Source organism: Engystomops pustulosus, chromosome 10 (assembly GCF_040894005.1).
Source record: "Engystomops pustulosus chromosome 10, aEngPut4.maternal, whole genome shotgun sequence".
NCBI lineage: Eukaryota > Metazoa > Chordata > Amphibia > Anura > Leptodactylidae > Engystomops > Engystomops pustulosus.
Genome location: NC_092420.1, coordinates 29,400,104 through 29,418,116, shown reverse-complemented (window position 1 = coordinate 29,418,116; position 18,013 = coordinate 29,400,104). Strand labels below are relative to the sequence as shown.

Genomic DNA, 18,013 nt, shown 5'->3' with positions numbered 1-18,013 from the left:
GGAATGCATCTGACTGCTTCTGCAAAAGGTTTCATAACTAAGGTGAATATCAAGGGGAGCAGGGGCCATCCTTGGCAAGTGCCGTTAGTTATAGAAAAAGGGTCTCTAAGGGTGGCGTTTATCAATGCTTTTTGCAGAGAGGGATGAGCATAATTTGTTCAAAGCTTCTAAGGTCCTGCAAGTAAAACCAAATTTTATAATGTCGCAGATCCTGACAAATGTTTTCTCTACATCCAGGGTTAGAAGCAGAGAAGGCACCCGAGAGGAGGTAAAAGTTGTCTGCCCTGTGTAAATCCTACTTGGTCATTGTGTACTTAATTAGGTGATCTCTGGGCAATTCATTTTGCTTACATTTCGGTATCGAGATGGGATGAAAGTTTGGAGGGAAGGAGGGGGGTTTGCCTGGTTTGGGAATGATCATGATTGATTGATAAGCATTGCAGATGGCAGACACCCAGGGGTGTCACGCGTTGCAGTTAAAACTGCATAGCAATCAGCTTTGAGGTGGTTTTAGGTGCAGTTTTGTCAATTTAACAGGTGAGAGACATGAACTGAACAGGTGAATGACATTTGTGGAGCAGGTTTCCCCTTCAAAATGAAATTCACTCTTTAAGTTAATGGGGGACATTTACTTACAGTGTCGGTGTCTGCATTGGCTTTGTTACCGACCTGCTCTCGGTAAGAAGACACACATTTAATATTGTGGAGCTGTGCAGAGACATTTCTGGCGCCGAGACTATTTTCTGTCCCTGGGACAAAATCTGTCCCGAGCACCAGAAATGTGTCCAACAGTCCCTGCTAGACCAGTTTTCTTTTGGTCTACTTTCCGTCAGTTTACACCGCCCAAAAAGGGCTGCGACACATAGTAATTGTGTCTGAGTTTCCACTCCGCCAAAGCCACGCCCCTTTTCGGAGAAGAGTCGGAGCAGACGGAAAAAGGCATTTTTTCTGTCCCCGACAGCTAATAAATAGGTCGGAGAGCAGAACATGTGGTGAGAGCGCCACAAAACTGGCGGAAACGCCATAGTAAATGTCCCCCAATGTCTTTCACTCGTTAAATTGACAAAACTGCACCTAAAACGACCTCAAAGTTGATTGTGATGCAGTTTTAACTGCAAGGTGTGACCGCACCCCCACTGTTGCCGGCAAGATTGCGGACCATGAAGGGCCATAAAGGGGTGTATAAAAAATGTGATAGTAATTATTAGAGAATTCATCAGTTCCAGGTGCTTTTTGTTTCTTAAATTGTTGAATAGCTCTACGTAATTCCTCTTCAGTAAAAGGGGAAATAAGGGTTGTCAATTTAGACCCTGATTAAGCTGGATGGATGTTTTACAAGAAATCATTAGGTTTGAGGGTGATCTTTTTTTAGGTTATAGAGTTTGGAATAAAACTTGCAAAATCGGTGTGTCATCTTTCAGATGGTTAGGCATTTGTCATGTTACTCCAGTAATATGGTATGGAATAGTCGCTCATGCAAGGCTGGAGTCAGAGAGTTCTGGAGGAGACATTTAGTTGCAGCAATGCATGAGAGGATATCTATCAGAGAGTTTTATCAAACGACCCCTAATGATCGTTTTTGAGCGCTCCATAGCTTCAGTGGGGGAGATTTATCAGGGGTTGTATGCCAGTTTCCTGCCTTGTGAACCAGTCTTTGTGACTATTTTCCCCTAAGACAACTCTACACAAAGAGGGTGTGGAGGATTGTCAAGAGGGATGTGTCCGGCGGCAGAGTGGGCTAGAGAAGGGTGTTCCTGTCCCTGCGCACTCACTATAGCCAATGAACTTACTTACATGAGTGAAAGCTCACATGGTGCAGTACAATTCTACACCAGGTAGGGCCTGGCATAGAATTGTACACCGTCGTAGTATTGGGGGGCTGGAGCCAAATCTACCTGGTGGCACAAGAGGGACAGGGACTTCATCACATGCCAGTGCACAAGGCAAGGCACCCAGAATCCAAGTATTCCCTCCCTGATTAAGAGAACAGTAATGTTTGAGTTAAGAAGGTGGAGGAGATGAGTCAAGTTGTGACTGGAAGAAGCTGACATGGTGCCAAGCTAGAAAAAGAAACTGAAAATGTCCTCTGTGTGTAACCAGATTTGCAGTAAGTGCTGGTATTACCCATAAGCTCACAATTCTGCAGCATGTACAACACCTACAGGTAGCCCCTAGGGAGGGGAAAAATGCTCTGGGGGGTGTCAACTACAGCAACAGAGCTCCTAATAAGCATAGGGGGTCATTTTAGACTTGTTTGGTCAATCTTAGATGTTGAGATACCAGTCAGCTGAGTCTGTGGGTTTTGACAGTTTTTATGAAAAAGTTACAGAAAAGTTGCGACCCTACACAAAACCGGGATTGGAGTGTATTTAAGACACATTAAAAACAATTTGTGCAAAAATTGCTACTTTTTCATATATCTGAAAAATTCTTGTGCGGCTATCTTTGGTATGCCAGTAACACAAATTTAAGCACAAATATGTACAAGGGGAAAAACAGTTGCAAATATAAGAGAAAAATAAATGATCCCCATAGTTGTAACCACGTTGCTGGGTTCATAATCGGGGATGGCTCCAATGTTGTATCTATGTAGTAATCTGATTGGTTTGGTATTGTTCCCATGTAATATGTACATGTAATGTAATATATATTTTTATGCACAAATATCAGATCATTACTATAACTATAGACTGTTGGGAAGGCCACCATCTCTTTAGAGCTAAGGGCCTGTCTTAACCTTATGGGATGTGGTGTAGTAGTATAAAATAGGAACATAACTTACATGTAGGGGAGGCCCACAAAATCTGCAGGGCCCCAAAATTCCTAATGGCGACCCTGTAAGTAAGCGATGTTTACCTGTGGACATAAAAAATGTCTCATCCTGGACAACCCCTTTATTGCTTTAGTAATTGAAATGCTTTAAATATAGTTAAAAATAAAAAGTAAATATTTTTTTTTTTGTTAAGAACAAGTTTACCCGTCAACTGGCTAAAGGTAGAAGTGCTACAATGGGGCACATTTACTTACCCGGTCCAGTCGTGATCCAGCGGCGCGTTATCTGATTCGGGTCTGCCGGGATTCACTAAGGTCGTGCGCCCGATAACCAGCAGGTGTCGCTGCTGTACCGGGGTCCGGAGTTCACCTTCTTCTTCCCGGTGCATTTGAGTGATCTTGCGACACAAATCGTTTTTTAAATTCCACGTTTTTTCTGAATCCATCCGGTTGTCTGACAGCCACACCCTCCCCATTACTGTCGTGTGAAAGCCGGCGCTGATGCGCCACAATCCGGTCACGTGCACCAAAAACCTGGGGCAATTCGGCGCAAAACGGAATAATTGGGAAACCCAACAAAAGTGCGGCGTTCGGACCCTTAGTAAATGAGCCCCACAGTGTACTACGATATAATGAATCCTTTACTTACATCTGCCTTTGGCACTCCAAAGTTATAGTTTATATTAATACATTGAATCATGTGAATATTACAGGATTCTAAAACGCTGCATGATTGGGAATACCGTTAAACCAAAAATAAGCTCCCATCTCATTTAAACAGAGCAGAAAGTCACACATGCATAATGAATTCAGCTGCAATGCACTTGTGCAACTTGAAAACAGCAAAAATAAATTAATCCAATACAGAATCAACAATGCTTTACCAAATGTATCAAAATACCAAAATAACAAGTGCAAAAGAACATGTCAGGATTCAGGGGTAGTGGACCCACTATACCACCACGGACAATGACGTAAGCCGACACCTGGGAGCAGAGTCTAAGTGGTACCCGATGCAGCGTGGTACCACCAGGTCGCTCCACAGGCGTGACTTTGTCCACGGGGGCGGCCAAGGCGAAGTACCAAGTCTTAGAGCAGAATCATAGTCGGGGGCAGGCAGGAGGTCAGGACAGGCAGCACGGGATTGGGATAGGTGCAAGGCAAAAGGTCAAAGCAGGCAGCAGAGTAGCTAAATCAGGAACAGAACCGGGGTCACAATGGGAATTCTCAATATCAGCACATAGCATAAGGAACAAGCTTTCTCTAGGGCACCAGGTGCAAAAGATGCGGCAGGGGACACAGGAAGGGGCTGGCAATTTATCAGGCAGGTGGTTGGCAAGCACCAATTATACGGGGGAACCACACACTGGAGCGTGGGGGTTGCTGGAGCCAGGGGGTTCGGGGGCACAGGGAGCCACACGGGAGCGCCTGCAACCCGGGATATGGGTCGCAGGAGCACCCGTGACAGAACAGACCCCCTAAAAGGGGAAAAAAAGATTTAAGAACACTTAAAATGACATACTGTACAAAGAGGAGACTGGTGTAACAGTTATCCACCAACACATGTCCTGGGCCAAAAGTTTTTATAGTCTTATTTTTGGCCGAGGTCATGTCACAGTGGAAGACTATTACACGAGTAAAATATCATTTTAAGTGCTTCTTTCCCCTTTTGGAAGTTCTGTCCTTCTACAATTGTTGCTTTGGTATTTTAGTATATTTAATAAAGTATTGTTGTTCTTTCATGATTCTGTATTTGTTTCATTTATTTTGGTTGTGCACTCTGTTCTTATGTTGTGTCTTTTCTATGTATGTAAGTAGTTGCGATTCACAACTTTGAGCAGCACTCCCTTACTTTTCATCATTGTAATGTGGTGCCCGCACATTTATTATTTTCTTCTGCAATTGTGCAACTTGACTATTTTCAGTATTTTTCTGCTGGACATAGATTATTTTGTTGTCTTTACCAGAACATCTGCAGAGGGTTTACAGGAATTCAGGATGCTCATACCCAAAATTTATCTTTTGGTTACTTATTAACTTGGTTTCTTGTTCAGTTTGTTATAGCTTGGTTCCTATCCAACAAACTTTATTTGCAAAGATGGGTCGTCTTCTGCTGAGTCTTACTTTGCTGTTTTATGCGTTATTCCCTACTAACAGCGACTTTGTGATTGAAGGGATAAGAAACATACAGGTTTGTGTATATGTATATAGATATATTTAGTGTGTTATATGTTAAATTTGGAATTTAATGCTGCAAAAATTTTCAGAGCACCAGGTTGAAATCTGTGCACTTAAATAATTATGAGGATAGAAAAACAATCCAAGTAATAACAATAATAATGATAATAATCAATCGTTATATAGAACTCTGTCGTTATATCGTTATATAGCTTTAAAGAGCTCGGGGGGACATAAACCAAATACAACATTGCAGAGTAATAAATTGGTCATAAATTAAACAACAAAAAATGACTTTCCAGGGCCTGCCATTAAAATTTAGTCACTGTCTGGGTTGTATTTGGAAATTATGCAGTGTATAGTTTATCTAGCTCATACTGTTTTTATTTTGGATTTGCTTCTATTTCATAAAATGGGTAAAGTAGGAAATAATATTATGATTTAAAACAATTTGGTTGTTAATCAAAATTGTCATTATATGGACTGTAAAAGTAAATACGTAAATATGGTCAAATAGGCTAAAAACACAAAAACAGAGATTTAAGGTGCACACATGAAGTGGATGAGGTGGTGAGAAGTTGGATTGTATCTGGTGACATTGAAGCATAACAGGACATTGTGGGGATTAACTAGTTATATGCTATTGTATAAATTCACAGTATCAGCACACTTTTTTTTTGAGGACCGAAACAGTAAGCTCAACAGATCTAGCATCAATATGAATGTGTTCAGCTAAAAATATGGTGCAAATTTAGAGTGGACACATCTCAGCCCTGTAAGTTGATCAACCAGAAGGCAAACCTTGGATGTCGAACCTAAAATGTTGGTAAACATAGCCAAGGGAAGTGTATAACAGAGGGGAAAGTTGGATGGCACTACTTCGTGTAACTAGGTTTCCAGTCTCTAGTTGTCAGACTTGTATATGGAGTAAGTCAGACTTGGGAAAACAGCAGGGTGGTGCTCTTATTCAAGGAAAAGCAATAATCTTGTTATAATGGAAAAACAGTAGTAGTGAGGGCCATTATACTGTTTTTCCATAGCCAAGGGAACCAAAGTTCATTAGGATATGTTAAGAAAATCTACCACAGAATTCCTGCTTATGAACTAGTAATAGACGTAATAGATCCGAGACGTGTTTATAAGGTGCTCTGCTCCTGGAAAAGACTTAGAAAATTAACTTTATTTTTATGCTAATAAAGCTCAAGTGCTAAGGGGAGCTATTACATGCCCCTGAAGCATTTGTACCTGGCCACCCAGCTAATTTAGCCGGAAATCTTACCAGGGCACAAAGTATACACTCTTCGCTGCCGCTATATTTACGACACAGACCGGGATGGGTAGCCCACAGGGAGGGGGAGAAGTTCTCCAGGGGTGTGTCATCCACCGCAGCAGAGTTCCTTATAAACATAGGGGGTCATTTTGGACTTGTTTGATTTTAATATATCAGGCAGCTGAGTCTGTGGGCCTTATGACACTTTTTTTAAAATTAAAAAGTTGCAGAAAAGTTGCAACCCTTCACCTGATTAGGAGTGGAGTTTATTTAATACTTGTTAACCATGGTTTTCCCCCAAGTTGATACTTTTTCATACGTCCACATCAGGATTTTAAAGATATATAAGGCACAATAGTAAAAGATTCTTCCGTGGCTATTGACAGGCCAGTCACGTGACAGGCCAGGGGAAAATATGCAAATGTGCCTGAAAAAGTTGCAAATATAAGATAAAAATAAATGACCCCCATAGTGTTGGAATCACGCTGCTGGTTTTATAATTAGGAAATATGCAGTAGATTTCCTTTCATACATTATAATTGTACATTTTTGCCATAATGGAAAGATTTAGAAAATTGCAACAAGGTGTCTGATAGTCTAGAGCAAAGATTTGTGCATCGCCTAAGTGAAAGTATTTGGCATAGGTCCTAATTTTTTTGTGTCTTTTTGCAGAAAAGAAACACTGAAAAGGTAAGATGTTTTAACGTGTCTATTTGAACCTAGGAGATGGATGCTTGTCAAGTATCTTTGAAAAGTTCATTTTATATTATATATTAATCTTAGGTGTATCATTTGGGTTATTTCTCCAACAAATTTAATCTTAGCATGAATTACATCATCACTGCAAAGTCACTCTATGTGGTTATATATCACTGACTTTTTTTTAACTAAGATTGCATAAATCAATATTACAAGTAACTAAAAGAAACTTTATAATATATCTTATCAGTGAAAGGGCATTCCCCCCCCCCCTGGTTATTTAGGCTCCTCCCCTGCTGTTCCTGATAAAATGAGTTAAACTCTCTTCTTATTTCCATCTTGCTAGTGATAGGGATGGAAACGTACTAAGGTGTTAAATTACACTCTAGGGAGGAGGGAGTGAGAGGAGTGAGTCATAGCTGTTAGATCAACCCCCATTAAGGTAGAGTAAGAATCAAACCAGATATACATACTGCAGAGAGGAGAGTCTCAAACAAATTTAAAGGACATATACCATGAGATTACTGATGGAAGACTGTCCTCATAAGCATACTCATTACTTTACATAATTTTATAACGTTCTTTTCTGGTGAATTCTAAAGTCCTGGAATAAAGAGCAAACTGTGGCAGCAACCCCTAGAGCAGTGATGGCGAACCTATGGCACGGGTGCCAGAGGTGGCACTCAGAGCTCTTTCTATGGGCACTCAGGCCATCACCCCAGGACAGAGTTCACCAAACACTTCCAATCTTCTTGCAGTCCCAGGCAAATTAAGGGATGCTGCTCTCTCAGTGCTATTTGACACTTAGTTGGCTGTTTGGAACTGCGGGAAAACTGCGTCAAAAGTTTTGACAGAACTGCATTATCTTTGGAGGTCATCATGTTGGACCCGACCATTGTTCCTTTACAGAGAGACCCTGGAGAGAAGCTACAACGATAATCTGAATCTGAATTTGCCCTCCTTCTTTCAACTGGTGGCCTCAGACCGCCAATACAATTGAAAGATGTGAAAGAACAGGTAGCAATAAGTTACTGCTTAAAATTTCAGGGGTAACAAGCATGCTTGTGAGGACAGTCTACCAGCAGTAATCTTATGGTAGATATCCTTTAAAAGACACATAATGACCAAAAAGAGTGTTACCTTTTACATACACTCAGGGGCAGCTCCAGGTTTCAGTAGGCCCTTGGGCGGCAGAGCCTCAGTAGTTCCCTTTACAGTAAACTCTTGCGGTGGCATTGAAAATTCAGAAACTGAAAGAGTCTCATGTTTATTCCCTAGTATATTATACCAAACAGCCCCTCATGGTTATTTTATATAAAGCCCCCTATGGATTTATTAGATACAGCCACTCTCACCCACATGGATTCCTTAAGTATAGCCGTATGTGGGCCCCCCAGGAACCCTGGCACTTGCTCGGGTACATCCAGTGCTGGCGCCGGCACTGGATACATAGGACTACTCATTTCAGCAACGTTTGTTAAAAGGTGAGGTACAGAAAAGGCGTATCTGACAAAGTAGATAGAAGTCAAAAACACAATTATTTCTCTATACTGTGATCATTTCTTTATATTCATCTATTTTGTTCTCTTCAGCCAGTAAATGATTTAGAAGTGTACAGCATTCTTATCAAAAGTCAGGTGACATCTCGCTTTGCCCATAATGTCATCACAAGTAGAGCTGTCAATCGCGCGAACACATCAAAAGAAGCCTTCTTTAATGTGGATCTGCCAAAAACAGCTTTTATTACAAATTTCACCATGTAAGTACAGTTTTACTGGGATTTTTTTTGCCCAAATAGGGTAAGTCAGATAAATGTTAATATCTGATTATTTGGAAAATGATACATTGACTACAATGTTTGAAACTAGATAATGTTATTAAATGCCACAATATGTTTCTGATATTTGCTACTTAAATATCAATGATAAGTATAATTGTTGTTACTTCCCTCCTTATGGTCTAGCAATAATTTCGATTTACAAGATCAATCTTTTAAACTGGAGCCCTTTAAGTGTTACTATGAATTGGTGTAAAAGCTGTGGATATCAGCTTCCAAATAGTTTTTAACCTACACCTGATATTTTAATTGTTTAATTTAATCCATAAATTACAGGACAATAGATGGAGTAATGTATCCAGGAGAAATAAAGGAAAAAGAAGTTGCTAAGAAACAGTATGATAAAGCAGTATCAAGAGGCCAAACAGCCGGACTGGTCAGGTACATGTTATTTCTTTCTTATTTCTCTCTGTCACTCAAAAACTCAAAGTAAATATGATGCAGAATTCAGAAAATCTTTATTTAGATTTATATGGAAATGAGAATTTCTGTGCACCATGGACGTGGCCATGAGATCCAGGGAATGGCCACTGATGCTTCTTGGCAAGCTTTGTTTACTTGGTTATGTGACAAATTTTATGTCCACAATTATGAGTCCCTTTAAGGGGTTGGGGCAAACTAGTGACCTAATTTCCCAGTATTCCTTTATTTTGTGGGATCCCCATAAATGGATGACATACGAATGACACATGGACCATTTTTCCGGACCATTGTCTCAGCAATGGATTGCACGTAGAAGAAATGCAAATGGAGAAAAGCTCAGGGAGCCTCAACCAGGACACAAAAAAGATAGAGAGTAAAGATTCATTGCAGAGTTTGAATTTCACACCAGTATCCAAAGCAAACAAATTTTATGAGATGGATTTCAACTCAGCGTTGTTATGGGATTTTAATACACTGCTACTTTTTTCCATTTTGAAGTTTCCTGCACTGAAATTATATGCAGAATATCTGCACATAGCACACATAGTGGGGGAGATTTATCACAAAGTGGCGTAGAAGAACTGAAATAATAATAATTTCTCCTGTAAAACAAGAAATTGTGGGTGTTTTTGGCAACTATGCCTCCTACACACCATGTGGGCCGACAGCAGAGTGGGTCTGAGCGGTGTGTTAACCACCTGCGCACAAGCCTCAACCTGCAAATTTCAGTATTCAGTATCCACAATTCCTACACTAAGCTCAGCCTTACCCAGCAGTATATCCACCACAGTGGATACATCAATAGACTGAAGCATCAAGATGTATCCACTGTGACTGGTGGGCAGGACCTTTATCATACGTCTTACACACAGAGCACAGGCTATGATAAATGTTCCCCAGTGTGTGCAGGCAGCTTAATTATCCTAAGGCTACTTGCACAAGAACGAGTGATGTGTTGTTTGTGCTCCGTGTGTCATCGGCCGTAGAAAACAGTAGGATCTGCATGGTGGCTCAGTGGTTAACACTACAACCCTGCAGCACTGGGGTCCTGGGATTAAGTCCCATCCAGATCAACATCTGCAAAGAGTTTGTATGTTTTCTCCGTGTTTGCTGGTAAAACATACTGGTAGGTTGATTAGATTGTGAGCGCCATTGCGGACAGGGACTGATTTGGCAAGCTCTGTGTAGCGCTACATAATCTATATAAATAAAGGAATTATCATAATTATAATTTGCAGCAACTCACAGGGCCAGCCACAGCAGTGTTCATGAGCCTTTAGAGACACACAGGTCCATGTGCTATCCATTGAAACAACAGTTAGCACACGGTCCACATAACATTTGTGTGTTCATGAGGTCTAACGTAAATTTCAATGCTGTTCTACACAGGGCCTCTGGAAGGAAGACGGAGAAGTTTACTGTATCAGTGAATGTGGCTCCAGAAAGTAAAGTAACCTTTGAGTTGGTCTACGAAGAAATGCTGAAACGTCACCTTGGAAAATATGAGATGTTCATCAAAGTCCAACCAAAAACTCTCATCAAAAAATATGAGGTAAGGCCCGCATTAGTTTAATTAATTACAGTATCAGCAATGCTGTTTAGCAGGGAGAAGTAGGGAATCCTTGTATCATAGTTTGATATGATGCAAGGAATCCTGTCACCAGCATTGTGGACAAGGCACAGAAAAATGTTTGTACATAACGGATATAAGGAAGTGCACCATTTTTTTGGGGTGCACTTTGTTCATGCAGACAAAATTGTGGCCCACGTCAGTAATAAATGTGGCGCAAACAGATTTTTTTCTGTCTTGTCGGGCATTGTGCAGCCGTGACACAAAACTTGCGCAGACACTTTATAAATACACGTGCAAGCAGTTTGCACATTCTTGTGCAAAGTCAGAGACAAAACTGGTGCAAACGCTTTAATAAATGTGGGCCAAAGGATATATTATAATCTTATTTATTTGGCTGACACTTTATTATGTTGTGGATGTTTTGCTTGAAAAATTTACATGGAGTTTGGATGTCATATAATGGGCTATTACATTAAAATACCCCCTTCAATGGGTCACAGAGCTGCTAGCAAGTAGCAGCTATTAACCTTGGGGACAGTCATACATGTGAATGCACCTGGTAATACTACATCTCTCTTTTCTTTTCAAATCTCTAATTATTGGGTTTTTAAATTTGTTAAGCTATAAGAAGTACATATAGTACATACAGATGGCTACATAAAGAGCCAAAAACAATATAGAATTCACTCAGATGTATGTTGATACAAGAATTTTGTCATGTACAATAACAATGAGGTAAAGAAAGAAAGGAAAACTGTAGCTAACTAATGCATTGAAGGAAGTTGCCATTTGCTGCTAGAGAAATGTATTATTGTGGAGTCTATTCACCCTTCTGGGCAGGGGTGGATTAAGACCTCCACATGGGCCCTGGGCTGTAAGAATATTCACTTCCGACATATGGTACTAGAATGAAGCTTCTTGGGGAATAGATGTTGCGTCCTTTCTGCCTGCTTTCAATCTGTGGTTTCAGGACCTTTGGAGGACCTTCAAACATCCTAAAATGGCTGTTGTGTACATGTGTATTGAGAGCAGGAACAGATGTACAAGGATTTTATGGGTGGAGGTCCTTCTCATTATAGAATTTGGTGGGTGGTTTGGGTGGCCATGGGCCCCCTAGAAGGCTTGGGGCCTGAGCTACCGCCCAAACTGCCTATATTAAAAACCATTACTGCTTCTGGGCAGCAATACCATCCATAATACTAAATTTAGTATTTACTACTCTAGAAGGAAAATGTGCAGCTTACGGCAACTTCCCACACTGCAATAGTTACCTAGGGTTTTCCTTTTTTGTATTACCATTTTAATTATTTATCTTTCAGATTGAAGTAGACATACATGAACCTCAAGGCATCAGCTTTCTAGATGCTCAAGCATCTTTTCTATCAAATGATCTACTACCTACAATAGGAACATCATTTTCTGGAGACAAGGTATGGTAATATGTTATATCTTGTAAATCACATGCGTCTATAGGTGTACATTTTCTCACATGGCCACTGAATCTCATAATAATCAGACATTTCCTATATGTTCAAACTTTTCTCATCACACAAAGGAATACAATGAAGTCTACAGTACATATAGGTAGTACAAATTGGCACCAGTGTCCAGTGGTGCAAGAAGACTCCAATGGTCCCCAATGCAAAATCTATTGCAGTCTGTACCAAACCCCCACTGATTTTCCCATCCTACACTATTGAATCATTCATAATTAAGACTATATAAAATAATATACATGTTAGCAGTAGATCTACTGCACACTTAAATACATACTTGCAATGAATATATCACAATTATATCAGCAATGAATATACCATGCACATACATATATACCAGCAATAAAAGTACTGCACAATAGGGCTTCCATCCGACAGACATCTCTTACTGTTTCACATTTTAATGACACAGCTCATTTTCACCTTTAGCACACAATGGGATTTTTTAAAATCTGCCATGTGTTATTATGTGTGTTAGAACTTCAATATGCTATAAATGACCCACTGAATCCCTGGAGCTCTCGGCAGCATTTCCCGCCTGCCAGGTGTTCCAATGATTTATATAGAGACTGCAGTGGAGATGGTGCGTGTGGCCACAGAGAGAGCTCTGCGCGGCCTCTCCGGCACGTGTGCCATAGCTTTGCCACCACTGTTACAGAGAGTTTGCCAATTAAGGCCGCCTTACAGTCGTGTGGACACTAATAGCCAATTATGCTCCACTAAGGGAATTCTGGGAAATATGCAAATATGTTTTTCAGGGTTGAAAAAGGAAAACACTGCCTCTTTTCGCTGTATTGAACGGCAGCCCCCTTAACAACAAAGATGACTTACAAGAAGCCTTATGACATGATGAGGGATTAAGCAAAACCAGTTTATCTATTATAGAAGGAACAGACTTCCAACTGTAGACAGAACAGTTTCAGCTTGGTTGGGTCTCTCCCAAGGTAGCAAGAAACGCTTTATGGGCCCATAAGAGGGCACAGAAGGGAAGGAGGAGCGTTGGGTTTTTAGAGGGCAAATTTTGATTACTTAGTTTTCAGGTGCCATGACACATTTAAAAAGTTCCTGAGATTGAAACGCTACACAAATTACCCTATTATAGAAACTACAGCACCCAATGAATTTACCAAGGGGTATATTGACCATTTCAACACCACCCATTTTTCACAGACAGTATTAGCATTGGCTTATATGAGTGAAAATTATATTTTTCAAAAACATAGCTTTTGCCCCGAAAATGTTTATTTTTTTAGAAGGGGTTGAAATGCACTTAGTTTATAACTTAGTTTTTGATTTATCACCACATCATGGTGTAAATGTGACTTTCTCTTATTGTGTTGTCTGCTTGGACACGCAAGAAACATAAATTTTGGTGTGTTTTTTATTTTATTTTAAACAATTGGCATCACTTTTCACCATTTCACTGCAGAATTTGATACCCAGGTGTCTTCCGCTCCATGCAACACATCTCCACATCTTGAATCTGAAAATGCATCATCAACTAACATTATAGTGTCCTCTGGATGACAACTGTGTCCCACACTACACTCCTAAATAATATATACCCCTCACGACCTGCCGCTTTGTGCACCCCACATATACCAAAAAATACAATGTGACCCCTTCATATATTATAGTATTTTGATGGCCCCTATATTAGACTTGGAATTTTTTTTAAATGTATCTGTTTCTGATGCATTTACATAAAGCTGCCAACCATTAAATTGTTACTTTTAAGAACCACTGTTCTCTTACAGCCACATTTAGGACATAGATAATTCTGATTTCATGTTTGTGTCATCTTCAGGGTCATGTGTCTTTTAAACCCACAATCGATCAACAACGTTCATGTCCTGACTGTGAAACCACATTACTAGATGGAGATTTCACTGTGACCTATGATGTTAATAGAGAAACCCCTGGAAACATACAGGTGAGAAGTAAAGCTTAGAGTTGGTCTAGGTGAAATGCAGGGTTGTTGCTAGGATTTGTACAAGGGTAATCCAAGCCCACTGATACATTTTTGAATGATTTTTAACTCTGGTTCATCATTTATAATTCTATCGGACAAACATAAAGGTCATTAAAGTGTAATTTTTTTGTATCAAAAAACAACATGTTTATGTTTGCTTTTTCAGGTTGTCAATGGATATTTTGTTCACTTTTTTGCACCCCCTAAATTGTCTGGTGTGCCAAAAAATGTAGTTTATGTCATAGACAGAAGTGGCTCAATGTGGGGTAGAAAAATGGTGCAGGTGAGATATTCTGCATGTTATTTTGTACTCTTTCAATTGCTTTACCTTTCTCATTTCTTGCTTTACATTGTCTCAATCTGTAAAACTAATTATAGGTGTTAGTAAGATAAGTCTTATATATAGCACCATCAAATTACAAAGCACTTTACAAATGATGCAATACATATAGAATATTAGATATGTACTGTATATTACAATTACAATTACAAGTAATTAATGCTGTACATGCTAGTCACGAGTATGTGTACAAGATTGAAAGTGCATAGACATCAGTAACTTATACAGGGTGTAATAAGAAGGTTGAGACGGTTCGGATCAAAAAACATATTTTGTATGTTTTTCAACACAATGGGGCTCATTTACATAGTTTTCGCTGCTTACTTTCATTGGACTATTCGCCTTTTTCGAGGATTACATGGCTTACACAGGTATATAACAGATGTCTGTGGCAGGATTTTGGCGCACGCAATCCTTTAGTGGCGCAGCTGCGCTGGCTTCCATGCGACACAAATTGGGGAGCGTGTCGTCGGACGATCCGACTGATTCGGACAGAGCACGGGATTTAACTTTCAAATTGGGTCCCAAACACTTAGATGGTGAACTCTGTCGGACCTGAGCGGGGAAGCAACACATGCAAAATCTTAGTAAATGTTTTACCAATCTTAAGTAAATGTGTCACATTGTGTATTTTATGAGATATTCCACACTCCAAACTATTTTTGTTACACCCTCTATAAGTAAAGCATGTCCTGAAGGATAGCATAGAGGGAGGGGTAAACATAGAATGTTAGTTTAAAGGGACTTAATTTGAGATGTGGCCATACGATATTAGACAGCCCATCATAATGTATTTTTGGGGCACGTCTGAAACTGTGAAAGTTGAGTATTAAAGGGGTTGGCTGAGTCTATTAACCCCTTCACGCTCCGTTCCATATATGTAAGAAGCAAAGGTGCAGGGGCTGTACCTCACAGGCTGAATCCTCTTCATAGAGAGGTTTGCTGCATATTGCAGCATACACCCACTACTAATACCCACTGTCGGTGCTAGCACGATCACGGGTATTAAGAAGGCAGTGCGTGGGCGCCGCCATCTTTGTTGCAATTGTCACTCCCCACGAATGTCATCTGGGAGTGGCGATTGGTTACCATGACAGCCTTGGATCTTCAGCAGGGTTCTGCAGTTTTGTGACAAAGATCCAGTGGCTTATTGTAATGAATTCTGTGTAAAAATGCCATATACTACAGTACAGTAGTATCACAGTATATGGTATGAACCATTGGACCATCTAGGGTTAATAGTAAACAAAAAGTTTTAAAAAGTTTCAAAAATACTGTAATAAAAAACTGTTAGAAACCTAAACGTTCTAGTCAACCCCTTTCCCTAGAACTGACATAAAATGTAATAAACAGTCAAAATCGCATCTCAAAATGCCCAAACTATCAAAATATAAAAACATTTATTGCTGGTGGTGAACCCTGTATCGGAAATTGGTGCCAAAATGTCCGAAACGCTACTTTTACATCACATAAAAAATGTAATAAAAAGTGATCAAAATATCGCAGTTCTCAAAATGTTAGCAATGAAAAAGTCATCTCATCTCTCAAATAATGACATCTCATGAAGCTCTGTACACCATAGTATAAAAAATTTATTAGTGTCAGAAAATGGCAAATTTTTTTTTTTACACATTCGTTTCATTTTTGACAATGTATTAAACTACAATAAAACCTAGATAAATTTGGAATCACTCTGATTGAAAGAATAAAGCAGATGTTTACCACATTTGGAATTTTTTTCCAGCTTTCCAGTACACGCCATGAAATAATAAATAATGTCACAGAGAAGTAAAATTTGTTATGCACAAAATAAGCCCTCACAGAAAAAATGAAAACGTTATGGATTTTTGAAGGTTGAGAGCAAGAAATGAGCATAAAAACCTGGAGCCCTTAAGGGGTTAAAAAATCTAGTTTTAATGTGTATCAGGTTGGCATTAGTTTCAATGTGTATCAGACGCTAGAATAGAGGACAGGTTGGCAGAAGATGTAGGAGAGAGCTGCCCCAGAAGATAAACAGGGTCACGGGCCCCGATGGAGGGCAGCGCTGGAGAACGGGAGCACCTGAAAAGGTAAGTACAAGGTTTTTTTTTTACAGGCCACCACTAGATTTTTTAATAAACTCGGACAACCCGTTTAATCTAATTGCCTGGTGCATTCCAGAAAATTGGAGCAGGTGAGGCGAAGTCCTGGGTGGTTTGAGGTATCCAAGTTACTGTAGTCTGAGGTCTAGGAATATTCAATGCCTTTAGTTTTGCAAAGAGCATCTTTACTCTAATAAACATTATTATTCCTCATGTTTTACAAAAAGTTCAGTAAACAAATATTATGATCTGAAATTCATGTATTGTATGGTGACTTAACAAGTGTATCTGTACATAGACAAAAGATGCCCTTCTCCGAATTCTGAATGACACTTCGGAACATGATCACTTTAATTTCGTACTGTTTGATGATCAAATTAATCCGTGGAAAGAATCTTTAGTCAAAGCAACTCCAGAAAATCTGGAAGAAGCTAAAAGATTTGTTGAAACGATTTCTCCTAGAGGCAGTAAGTAAATCTCTGTGTACGGAAGTCTTAACAAATATTATAGAAGTACATACAGTGTCAAAACTGGGGCGCCTAGGATATGCCAGTAAATATCCATTCTTGGGGCTCACTACTGTACCCCATTTGCAATTATTACATTACATTATATTGATACTGATTTGGAATTACTAGTGAGGTTTAGCGGTGGGAACATCATGGTGTTTAAGGTGTGGCAAAATGGGCCAAAATCACACTTGAAGAATGCATGTGACTAGTTTCTCCATACGGGAGGCATCTCTCTTGAGATCACCAACAAAGAGTTTTGTACAAAGTACTAAATAAATATCAGAAAGGGTGTTCAATACATGTTCCTTTAGTCATTTCTCATTCTATAACACATAACCTAATTTATGGACAAATTTGGTTTAATTTCTTTGGCAGTTAAGATTGGACTGGTTGTTATTTCATGTCAATTTCATGTACGGAAAGTACTCAGACCCCTTTAATTTTTTTCACTCTTTGTTTCATTGCAGCCAATTAGTAAGACCCAAAACATTTTTTTTTGCTCATCCTTTCAGAAAATAACAGAAATGTAGATATTTTTGCTACTTTATTAAACAAGAAAAACTGAAATATTATTACATTGTCATAATTATTCAAACCCTTTGCTGTGACACTCATATTTAACTCACATGCTATCCATTTCCTTCTGATCCTCTTTGAAATGGTCCTAGTCCTTCATTGGAGTCCAGCTTTTGTTTAATTAAACTAATTGAACTTGATTAGGAAAGGCACACACCTGTCTATATAAGTGCTCACAGTGCATGTCAGAGCACATGAGAATCATGAGGCACCGATCTGGCCAAGGTTACAAAAGAATTTCTGCAGCACTCAAGGTTCCTAAGAGCACAGTGGCCTTCATAATC

The 18,013-nt window shown here is 39.5% G+C and overlaps 1 protein-coding gene across 3 annotated transcripts in view; it reads left to right on the top strand.

Moving 5' to 3' along the window:
* Positions 1-253: 253 nt before the first annotated feature.
* The window catches only part of LOC140104302 (inter-alpha-trypsin inhibitor heavy chain H3-like), an 81,068-nt gene continuing 63,308 nt past the window's right edge, over positions 254-18,013 (top strand). For all 3 annotated transcript variants that reach the window (XM_072127783.1, XM_072127782.1, XM_072127781.1), the window contains exons 1-10: positions 254-268; positions 4,827-4,963; positions 6,893-6,910; positions 8,512-8,678; positions 9,033-9,137; positions 10,569-10,731; positions 12,072-12,182; positions 14,056-14,181; positions 14,387-14,503; positions 16,940-17,108. In XM_072127783.1, the coding sequence (XP_071983884.1) occupies positions 4,871-4,963; positions 6,893-6,910; positions 8,512-8,678; positions 9,033-9,137; positions 10,569-10,731; positions 12,072-12,182; positions 14,056-14,181; positions 14,387-14,503; positions 16,940-17,108 (1,069 nt within the window). In that variant the 5' untranslated portion in view covers positions 254-268; positions 4,827-4,870. The remainder of the gene's footprint in view (positions 269-4,826; positions 4,964-6,892; positions 6,911-8,511; positions 8,679-9,032; positions 9,138-10,568; positions 10,732-12,071; positions 12,183-14,055; positions 14,182-14,386; positions 14,504-16,939; positions 17,109-18,013) is intronic.